This window comes from Fundulus heteroclitus, unplaced genomic scaffold, assembly GCF_011125445.2.
Source record: "Fundulus heteroclitus isolate FHET01 unplaced genomic scaffold, MU-UCD_Fhet_4.1 scaffold_58, whole genome shotgun sequence".
Classification (NCBI taxonomy): domain Eukaryota; kingdom Metazoa; phylum Chordata; class Actinopteri; order Cyprinodontiformes; family Fundulidae; genus Fundulus; species Fundulus heteroclitus.
This window is the reverse complement of record NW_023397011.1, coordinates 579392-590090: the sequence shown is the minus strand read 5'-3', so window position 1 is coordinate 590090 and position 10699 is coordinate 579392. Positions and strand designations below refer to the sequence as shown.

The window sequence follows — 10699 nt, the reverse complement described above, 5'->3', positions numbered from 1 at the left end:
GTGTTGAGATAATCTAATACAAGTACCTGTTTGCTGATTTTTTTTGAAGTCCTGTGCTTTAATTTGAACAATGTCTGTGCAAATCTTGTGCAGCATGTTAAAGTTATGGGTATGCACGTCAGAATTTGTTGCAAAAATGTGAAGGTCTTCTGTAAAGTCAGACGTACCCTGTTTCACGTTGTTTCAATAGTCTTTCATCATTTTCATTGAGCTTCATGCCTTTTTTGTGTTTCCTAATGCGGTTTAGTGTCATGGCAAACTGTTGATGCTTTGTCGAACAATTTCAGTTAACTCAATGTGTGTAAAAGTGTTATGCCATAAGCAGAAGCCAGCCTCTTCTTTGTAAGAGGCTTCCCTTTGACAGGTGGCAGCTGAAAAAAATCTCCGACAGCAATCACTGAAACATTACCAAAAGGTGAAAAGTCTGATGATTGTTTTATTTGTCGCAGTCTACCGTGAATGTATGTTAATATCTTGTTGTCAACCATTGAGATTTCATCTATGACTAGTATCTGCAAATTGTGTAAGTTGGCTCTCAATGTATTTATTTTCTCTTCCCTTAATGGTTGATATGGTAGGGAAATTTGGTTACCTATTGCAAAACTGTTATGTATTGTGGTTGCATTTATGTTTAATGCAGCAACACCAGTTGGAGCAGTTAGCAAAACATGAGTATCATCTGGATAGTCTGATAGTCGTGCAAGTATTCTGTTTGATTCATAATACACCGCCTTTATCAAATGCGACTTTCCTGTACCTGCTCCTCCAGAAATGAAAACATGAAATGGGTTAGGGTTTTTTCCATTAACCTTATCAACGCACCACTGTCGTATCTTGTAGAACACTTCAGCCTGTTGTTCATTTAAAGAACGCATGAGTGATTGGCCTTCCTCGTGTGTGATGTTTTGCTTTCTGAACTCTACTGCAAAAGGTGTTTTTTCTACTAGGTTCAAGATCTGGAATTTCTTCCCTTTCATCAGGGTTTTTATTGTTGTTTAAAGCACTTTCTGCTTGGCATTCCAGTCGATCTAATTCAGACTCAGGACACAAGTTAGCCCAACCATCCTCCTGAAATCCATGGTCTTCGACATGATCTTGACAGTGTTGCAATTCCTCTGCTTTAATTTCAAATTTTGATCTGTTATGTTCGACAACATCTTTGACAGGTTGTATTTGTTTGGAAGCAGTTGTAAAGGAACCTTCAGTATAAAACTCTTGGAAAGTTAAAAAAGCTGATGGTTTAATCTCATCATTTGAGTAATAGGGCAAGAACAACTGAAGCAAGCTTTGATAATGTTTTTCAGGCTCTTGTGTTGGGGAGAAACGAGCATATCTGACAACAGCTGCATCTGACCTGGTCCTTTTTTGAAACATAGCCACATTTGTTATCAAGTGATATAACAGAGGATTTTTGACTTTTGGGAACACATCTGTATTCAGAGGCAAAGGTTGCTAAACACATGTCTCTAAATTCAGGTGTTTTGGGTCTATTTTTGTATCTATCTGTGATATTGGTCATCCATATCTGGTTATTGGTTGGGTCAAGGTTTTGAGCCCTGCTCTGTATTACACTGAGTGGAAGGCTCATTTTAACAATGTTGTCTCCTGTTGGCACAAAAACCACTTTCCTTGATCCTTCTTTCAATCTCATGTTTGTTACTCTGTAAACACTTTCTTGAGCAGAAACCTCTCGGTTGTGTAAGAATATGCTGCCCAACTTGTTTAGGGATTCCTTATGCTGCCAAATTACCTTGATTTTTTATTTCATTCTGGGCATGTTTTAACAATAAACCCATTTCCCTTTCAGCTTTTGAAATGTATGAAATTATATAAACCACACAGGCATAGGCATCACAGACAAATTGAATGTCCATATTTGCATTCCAGCAACGAAGAAGGTCTCTATTGTATTGGTTAACCCACACATCATTTACATTGCGTTTGTGGACAACACTTAGTTTGTGTGCAGTTAATTGATAAGCTTTTTCAAATATTGATTGATTGACGCCAATGGAATCGAAAAGATCATCAATGGTGTTATAGGTTGCATTTTCATTTGTCAGTGCTTCTTTAACTTTGGCCATCATTTGTTTGGCAACCACGGTTTCATCTGGTGGCGCTTGACTTTGTAGTTGTTGCTGATCTGTGTTAGGCTGGTTTTGTTTTTAGCTGATGTTTTTTTTTGAATTTTTACAAGAGACATTTGGCTGTGGTTTTGAAATAAAGGTTTGGTTACTAGGTGGTCTAGGAAAATTGAACCTACATGGTGTGCCCTTCTTTTTACACGTTTTAGAATGTTTTCTGCTGTGCATCTGAACACTAGAGACAACTTCATGCATGGGGTCACTTTCAGGTGGAAGCTCACATGTCACATATTTGTCAATAAATGTGATAACTTCTTCATTGGTGTTTACACCAATCTTAGGTGACTCCACCCAAAAAAGGCAGTGTGTGTGACAACTGCCACGTTGCTGGAATTCTACTCTGTAAAAGTAATCAATGACCTTTCCAATGGGTTGAGCTGGAGACATTATGACTTCTTTTAACAAACAATGAAACCTATGGTCAAACATTCTAGCTGCTGTTACAGGATTATTTTTTAACAAGTCACACTTTTGGGTCCATTCCATGTCAGCAATATTGCCTATGACATTGTCTGCATACATAAATGCTTCCATAAATTCTGGCCAGCGTAAATCAGCAGAAGAAAATGACATAAAGAATGTGGGAATTCCAAGGAGTTCTCACCATGGCCATCAAGTCCTTCTGAACACCTTGCCAAAATACAGGTGTGCCTCTAATTGGTTTCAAAAACTTGTAGCCCATATCATAGTTTAAGAGGTCTTTCAAAAAGTCTGGGTTGTTAGATGAAGATGACGCAACATCAGTGTTATGCTGTCCCTGATATCCTTTTCTCAAAGCTATTGATACATTGGAAACCACTTGATTAATTTCAGACAAGTATTGTGCATAGAAAATATATTCCAAATTCTTTCCAAATCTGCCATCTGCATTTAATATTCTGCTTTTTAGATATTTAGCAAGTGTAATTCTGTGATCTCTCTGTTCGTGGAATGTGCCTGTTCCTTTTGGAAAAAGGACAGGAAAACACTTTGCCTCATTAGCAATGTCACTGAGCAATCTTACAGGGCTATTTCCTTCAGCAGGAGCAACAGATAAAATACTTTCAAAGTGATTGTCCAGAATTTCTTGTGCGATGTCAACAGGTTGCAAGCATGTATCCAAATACATTCCATGGTGCTGGTTATCAGTGTAATGTTCTGGAACATCAACTGAGCCACAAGCGGGCTGGCCAGGCCCAGAGCCACAAGCGGGCTGGCCAGGCCCAGAGCCACAAGCGGGCTGGCCAGGCCCAGAGCCACAAGCGGGCTGGCCAGGCCCAGAGCCACAAGCGGGCTGGCCAGGCCCAGAGCCACAAGCGGGCTGGCCAGGCCCAGAGCCACAAGCGGGCTGGCCAGCCTCTTCAATTGTAACCTTTTCCAACGGATTAGACCACTCGTTGTTGATATGTACATCAGTGTACCACTTGTTCTGGGCTTTTAAAAAGTTCAGAGCATTATGAACTTTTTGCGTGTTCACATACTGATACTCATAGTGACCCTTGAATGTTAGTTTACGTTTTAGTTTAACTCTAACCATCAGATCTTGATCATCTAATCTTGGAAGAATATTACAAACAGCATCACTGCTTGATGGCACGCATGTCACAGGCCCATGAACCCCGTTTTGGCCTCCCTTTGGTAAAGCTAAAAGCTTCATAAAGGGAATGTGTTGTGCAATCAAATGTTGTTCTAATGAATTTAGTGCATCAAGTTCTTCAGGAATAGGATCTGGGTGGAGATTATTTACAGCACTGTCTTCTGGTACTACACCTCTAAGAATTTTGTTATTGCAGGTGTGACAAATCCATAACATGCTTGCAGTGGTTTTTTGGAGATGGCAATTTACTTCACAAGAATTTCCACAAGTGTGGACATATGTATAAGTGATGCATTTCTTTGCTACAGATTCTGCCAAAGCACTTTTTCTGTATTGGTTTAAGTTACATTTTACAACTTGATGTTTAAACAATAACTTGTGGCAAACACAACAGACATAGGTTGGACCTGACTGGACTTTTATCTTAAACTGATTGATAACAAAGTCCATGTTGTGTTTTTGGAGGAATATAGTATTCCTTCTTTTACCAACAGCATCTTTAATAGATATAGCATGATCGATACTGATATTATACAATTCCTTGTGGTAAAGTTTTATCCGTTTACGATGGGGAGAATTGTTTCTATACCTTTCAACATTCATGGCTTGTAGCTCCAATTTAGATTCTTTACTCGTGGATGCATAATGGTCTTTGCTTCTCTGTTTGACAGCTTCTTTAAAGTCTGTTTGATGTTTATATTTATATACATTTATACCTTTGCTGTACTGTTTGACGTTTTCCTGAAACTCAGGATCATTTGCATATTTATCTTTGCTGTACTGTTTGACGTTTTCCTGAAACTCAGGATCATTTGCATATTTATCTTTGCTGTACTGTTTGACCTCTTCCTGGAACCCAAGATCATTTGTGTATTTATCTTTACTGTACTGTTTGACCTCTTCCTGGAACCCAAGATCATTTGTGTATTTATCTTTACTGTACTGTTTGACCTTTTCCTGAAATACAAGATCATTGCGATACTTGCTCTTGCTGTACTGTTTCACTTTTTCTTGAAACCCAGCATTATTGGCATACCTGTTATCCAAATTGTACCTCTTTCTCTTTTGTCTTTTTTCTCTGGTATCTACTTTTCTACAGCTTGCGATTTCGTCTTTGTTAATGCTATGGTGTTTTACATGACATGAAGTGAAACCGATACACTCATTAGAGACTTTATCTGTTACACAGGTTATGGGTTCATAATGACAATTGTTGTAATGATTAAGGTAGAGTCCCTTGCAATGGCCATCTGTGTTGTTGGAAGGATATCTTAACCATTTTTCGGAAGTATATGTGTATATGTCCACATGAAAGAAATCTGCCGCCGCCTGAATTTCCACTTCCGTGGCCCAAGTTCCCACATACTTCATTTTTGAAGCAGTTACATATTGTTGCACAGATGTGTACTGAGGTCTAATAATTTTTGAGTATATCTCTGGATTGGCAAGCATCTGTTTTACAATAGCATAACGAACACACCTATGCTTTTCTTCAGATCCAATAAAAACATAGGACAGAGCACGGAAAAAGCAATTCCCATCTGACCTTATACTTGTGGCTGCACAAGGCACAGGTTGATCTACAGTAATGCTGGAAACAGTCTTCTCTTCCTGAAAACTTGGGACAACGTTAAGCTTTGTGCATATTCTCCGTTTTTCAGTCAGTGTCAGTGGACTAAATGTGAGGCTGTTGCAATTACTTTGAGACACTATCGTCACAGAGTCATCAGTTACATGACCTGGTTCCAAAGAAACACCGTGCATATTCTCATCTGGGCTTGCTATATTTGCAAAACTGTCCTGCAATGCTACACTGTCAGTATCCATTCCACCAGTCCTAGCAGAAAATGTTCCATCACTAACAACCTTAACACCAGTAGCTTCAAACAAGTGGTATGCATTATGCAGCTCATCACCACATAAAGACTGAACTAGGTTTGTGATGTGCATGTTCAATGAATCAACTGTGGCATGGTGTGCAAGAATACTGGAGCCATCTAAATCCAGACCACCATCATCACCGCGTGCATGTGGATCAAAGACCGAAAACCCAGACTCATGCTTCAAAACTGCACATGTGCTGTTCATAATTGTGATTAGGCAGGCGTCGTTGTCATCGAGTGCTCTTTGTAAAGCCTTATCTAGAGGCATAGCAACATTGGCAAGATCCCGATCATATTCTTGGATGTTAACATGTCCAGTAAATGTGTCTAAATATTGTAGGGTGAATGTGTTTCCGTCCAATGTGTATTTTGTGGGTAATTCCCTGACAAAAACGTATCCACTACCATTGACATCACTAATCATGTCATGCTGCTTCATGAAAGTGTACATTTTATCACCATTTATCAACAGTTTATCAATATCATTTGTTGACCAGGTTCTTGCATTGTGAATGGCATTAGTCATGATAGCAGTAGTACTATTGGTGGCACACTGTTTTGATTTATTTGAACCAAAGTAGTCATGGCCCTGGTGACATGAACCTCTTGTAATTAGTGTGTGATCAGGAAGACTTCTCTTACCGTTTTTGGTGACCGTTTCCCCACCAGCCACTAGTCTGTCACAGCCCTAATACAAAAACACAAGGGTACAATTAGAGTTGGGATAAGAAGTTTATTTAACTTCTTTGCTGGTATGCTCTGTTTGTGTGAATCAAGTTAAACATGTTCTGTACACAAAGTTAAAACGTTTCACATAGTAGTTTAATGTTTTAATAGCCAATTTAGAAATGAAACACTATGTATCCATGTATACAGTGAGACAACCCATGATTGAAGCTTAAAGTATTTATGGCTAAATCAACAAATACGTACAAATTTCACTTTACAAATAAAAACAATATTCTTTACTTCATTATAATATTTTTTCTAGAAGATCAGACGTCTTCTCAACAATTTGCTTTTTTCATACATGACATTCCTTCAAATTTTAACAAACAATTTAAAAAAAAAAAAAAAAAAAAAAAAAAAAAAAAAAAAAAAAAAAGTGCCAACAATGTGTTTGGGGCCAAAAGTATACATTATGCATGTTAACACATCAGGATTACCTTTGTTTTTTGAAATGGTGCAGTTGGATTCAGCTCCACCGAAAACTGCTCCAATTCTTCTTCCACCTGTAAATAATAGGAAACATTTTATTACAAATTATGATTTCATTGAGAAACAATTGACAATCTTAAATAGGTTAACAAATACTAGCCTGTAGATGTGGTGCTTTCTTTGGTGAAGCACAGCTTTGATGTTGGCTTGAAGTTGGAGAAGCCTAAAGTTCAGAAGAAGTGAAGAATAATTTCATGTTTTAGTAGTCAATTTAGAAAGTGAAACAAAAATATGTATACATGTCATAGATATAGTGAGTTAACACATCACATAACATTACAGTATTTATGTCTAAATGAAATAGACATGAATTTCACTTTACAAATAAAAAAAATATGATTTACTTTGTTATATTCCTTGTTCTAAATGATTAAAAGTCTTGTCAATAATTTATACTTTAATACATGGCATTCCTTCAAATTTTAATAGCCAATTCATTTAAAGACAGTGCCAAAAATGTTTGGGATCAAAATTATACATATTAACAAAACACCATTCCCCATCAGTATTACCTTTGTTTTTTGAAATGGCGCAATAGAAGCATCTCCAAAAGTTGGTGTGTTGCCATCCCCCAATATTTCCAGCATTTCACCATCAAACCACTTTGGATTGAGCTCCACAGAAAAGTCCATTTGTTCTTCCACCTGTAAACAATAGCAAACAGTTTATTACACCTTATGGTTTCATTAAGAATATAATTAAAAAGTTTAAATAAAAATTAGAACAAGATCTTGGTAGAAGCGGCCGAAATTAGTTTTCTCTGTAGTGTGTCTGGGCTCTCCCTTAGAGATAGGGTAAAGAGCTCAGTCATAGAGCTCCTCCCACCGGGAGGAGACCCAGACAAAGACACAGGACACGCTAGAGGGACTATGTCTCTCAGCTGGTCTGGGAATGCCTTGGGGTTCCCCCAGAGGAGCTGGCCCTATTGAAGCTCCTACCCCTGCGACCCGACCGTGGATAAGAGGAAGAAGATGGATGGATGGTTAAATAAAAATCTTTTACAAATACTAACCTTTAAATGGAGTACTCTCTTTGGCGAAGTACAGCTTTCTTGTTTACTTGAAGTTGGAAAGGTCTATAGTTTGTCAGAAAAGAATGACAATCATAAATCTAATAAATAAATATTTATAATACATTCAAATGTTATGTCAAAAACAGTAAACTACTTTACCTTATTGTGAGATCCGACAATGTTCCATTCAAAGGGATCTTGTGGGGCCACAACTGGAACCTCAGGTGTACAAAGCAACTTTGAGACTTTTTCAGCAGTTGGCTTGGGAACCTGCTCAAGCATCTTTGGAGGAGAGCATGACATGGTGGGCATCACCTCCGTCTCTGCAGTTGGCTTGTGAATCTGCTCATGTGAGGCCTCATATATTGCTTTATTTAGGATTTTCATCCCATCATCGTCACTTAGGTGTACCTTTTAACAAAATAAAAACGGTACATATTAATAATCAATTAATTTTGTTGAAGTTATACTTTATTAAACTTTTTGAATTCATGCCTTACCCCATCTCTGCTCCACAGGTGCAGTTTTCTCATTGGAAACAGCTCAGCAACCGATTTGTATGACACACCTTGAAATGCAGAAAATAGACAAATGTTAAATACTTCTTAAAATAGTAAGTTACAAATTGCAGCATTTAATTCAGAAATACTTAAAATGTGATATTTTTACAAAGCAAAAGGCTATATTGTCAGTATTTACCCAATTGCACCGATACTCTGTGGAATTCTTGTCGTAAAAGAGACTGAACCTGAGGATCCACATTAAGTCTTGGAGGGAAATCCAACACAAACACCTTTAAAAAGATATAAAGTAGGAAATTACTTAACAGTCCCTAAAAAAATCTTATAAACATTTACATTTATGGTATTGTTATGAGAATCGTACAGAACACTAAATTATACCCATGCTTTTAAACACTTTAGTTATATACAGTGCATGTTTTTATTAAAAATGTCAAGCAATTGTTTTACTTGCATGTATTTATGGTGCTACATATACTTGTATTTTTTGTTACTAATTTACTGCTTACAAATTTGTATCATGAACCAACACAACAGCTTACCTTCGGAAAAAGTGTGCAAACAGTTGTTAGGAGCTTTTTAAACTGTTTCCCAGCTTCACTGACAACGGTGCTTCTCTTCAAAGTGTTGCTTGGAGCTAACAAACAAACTAAATCAGGTATTCGTGGTATCACAGCATTCAAGATTTCGGTTCTCAGGTCCAACGCTGCTCCTCCAGGGACGGCCAAGAAACCAAAGTAAAGACTCTCTTCTTTAATAGGAGCAAATCCATCCACAATAGCCCTTAGATGAGAGTCGCCGATAAGAAAGACAAACTAAAAGAAATACAAAATAGTATTACAACACTGCTTATTATTATTAAGTCAATTTATGTGTAAAATAAACTTACTTTCTTGTCTTTTGATTCTGGTGGAATGACCAGTTTGCAGGTATTGTTGGCAGAAGAGGTCGGCCAAGGTCTACTTCTATGCCGCGTTCCTGTTCCTTGACCTTCCAATCAGAAAACAACAAATATTTTAGTTTAAGCTTGTTAAATCAACAGTATGCAACCAAAGCACAAATGTCACAAGTATCTATTAAACACACATACAAGCCACAAACGTGCTTTCTTGAACTTTGATTTCGACATCCAGTGGTTTGGGGTCTTCCATCTTCCTTTTAAAGGCTTGTGTACGGCGAAAACCTTTGCCGCGAGGCATCTAAAAATAAAGAAAAATAAGGTCAGCATACTATAAACTACAACAACTTCAGTCTGCAGCTACCTGGGCCAGCAGATGGGCCAAAACCACAGGTACCTGAAAGTCTACCACAACCTGTTGGCCTGCAACCACAGATAGCTAAGTGGAGGTTAAATGTTTTAAAAACTGTAAAAAGGAAATCCCCATCCACTGTAAAACTGGGGGACATTGTTGCTTTAAACCGACATGTTGATGAATGTACATTGTCCTAATTGAAGTTAATAACCTAAATATTAAATTTTAAGCTTTTCTTCACCACACTGAAACATCTCCAATTAATTTGTTATTTTGTTGATGTATCAAACAGCTCCTGCAATTACTTTGATTACTCAAAGAAAACAAAAAAATATATCCCAGAAATGAGTAAAGAAACGAGTAAAAGCTGTAAAATAGGACAATGATGTTTGTAACTTTAATTCTAGTAGATAATTAAACACAATCCTCACACTTAAATATTTCTCCTATATACTAACAAGCTCGAGAGTGTGAAGCAAAGCTTTAAAGATGAATGTCTTAAGGTTAATTCTCTGAGATGTTTATGTAAAAATGTAACCTTTAACAAACTGATGACAAATTGAATTTGTTTAACTCAGTAAACTATTAACTTCACCTCCAAAAACAATTAATTGATTTATACAGCACAATAAGAATTCAACCAAACATCAACATATTTGGCCGAATTAGTTCACCTCTAATTTGGCAGGGAAAACAGCGGGAGGTTTGGTATTAAAACAAACACAGGCCGTTCTTCGTAAGTTGCTTAAAACATCCGAGATCAAATGACACATCCAAGATGATTTCATCCGGCTAATCCTGATCCGGCTAGTTGGGTTCTTCGAACACACCTGTTGTTTACGATTAGTATGGCTGGATTGAGTTATCTGAGACAACTGCGCGTTCATGCGTTTGTTTAAAAGGGGAAATGTATCGATAGTAGAAACAATGATCAGCAACGCTGCTATTGGCTGTTCAGCATGGCCAAAGAGCACCCACAGTTTTTCTCCCAGCAGAACAAGAGCTTGGAAGGTTATGCCGAATTTGAGTCATTAATTAAAACACCTCAAAATCTGTTAAGGCCAGGAGAGAGGGCCGGCAAAAAGCAGCAGA

At 37.5% G+C, this 10699-nt stretch overlaps 2 protein-coding genes and 1 pseudogene across 2 annotated transcripts in view; all 3 read right to left on the bottom strand.

Moving 5' to 3' along the window:
- Nucleotides 1-181, bottom strand: part of LOC118561176 — an 8981-nt gene extending 8800 nt beyond the window's left edge. Inside the window, exon 1 of the mRNA XM_036133105.1 lies at nucleotides 27-181. Coding sequence (XP_035988998.1) covers nucleotides 27-96 — 70 coding nt within the window. The 5' untranslated portion in view covers nucleotides 97-181. The remainder of the gene's footprint in view (nucleotides 1-26) is intronic.
- Nucleotides 182-846: 665 nt separating this feature from the next.
- LOC118561185 lies at nucleotides 847-5127 on the bottom strand (annotated as a pseudogene).
- A 1582-nt stretch (nucleotides 5128-6709) lies between these two features.
- LOC118561177 lies at nucleotides 6710-9809 on the bottom strand. The gene is made up of 10 exons (XM_036133106.1): nucleotides 9445-9809; nucleotides 9244-9345; nucleotides 8897-9169; nucleotides 8533-8626; nucleotides 8334-8401; nucleotides 7993-8244; nucleotides 7834-7896; nucleotides 7334-7465; nucleotides 6922-6984; nucleotides 6710-6835 (listed from the first exon to the last, which is right to left on the bottom strand). The coding sequence occupies exons 1-10, from the start codon at nucleotides 9580-9582 to the stop codon at nucleotides 6752-6754; spliced, it is 1269 nt and encodes a 422-aa protein (XP_035988999.1). The 5' UTR covers nucleotides 9583-9809; the 3' UTR covers nucleotides 6710-6751.
- Between the last annotated feature and the right edge of the window lie 890 nt (nucleotides 9810-10699).

Excerpts from the sequence above, each read along its gene's own strand:
- LOC118561177 (XM_036133106.1), bottom strand. The coding sequence starts at position 9,582 with ATGCTGACCTTATTTTTCTTTATTTTTAGATGCCTCGCGGCAAAGGTT. Across the intron at positions 9,170-9,243 it reads CAGAATCAAAAGACAAGAAA|TTTGTCTTTCTTATCGGCGA; the intron begins GTAAGTTTATTT and ends TATTTCTTTTAG. Across the intron at positions 6,985-7,333 it reads CGCCATTTCAAAAAACAAAG|GCTTCTCCAACTTCAAGCCA; the intron begins GTAATACTGATG and ends TCTGAACTTTAG.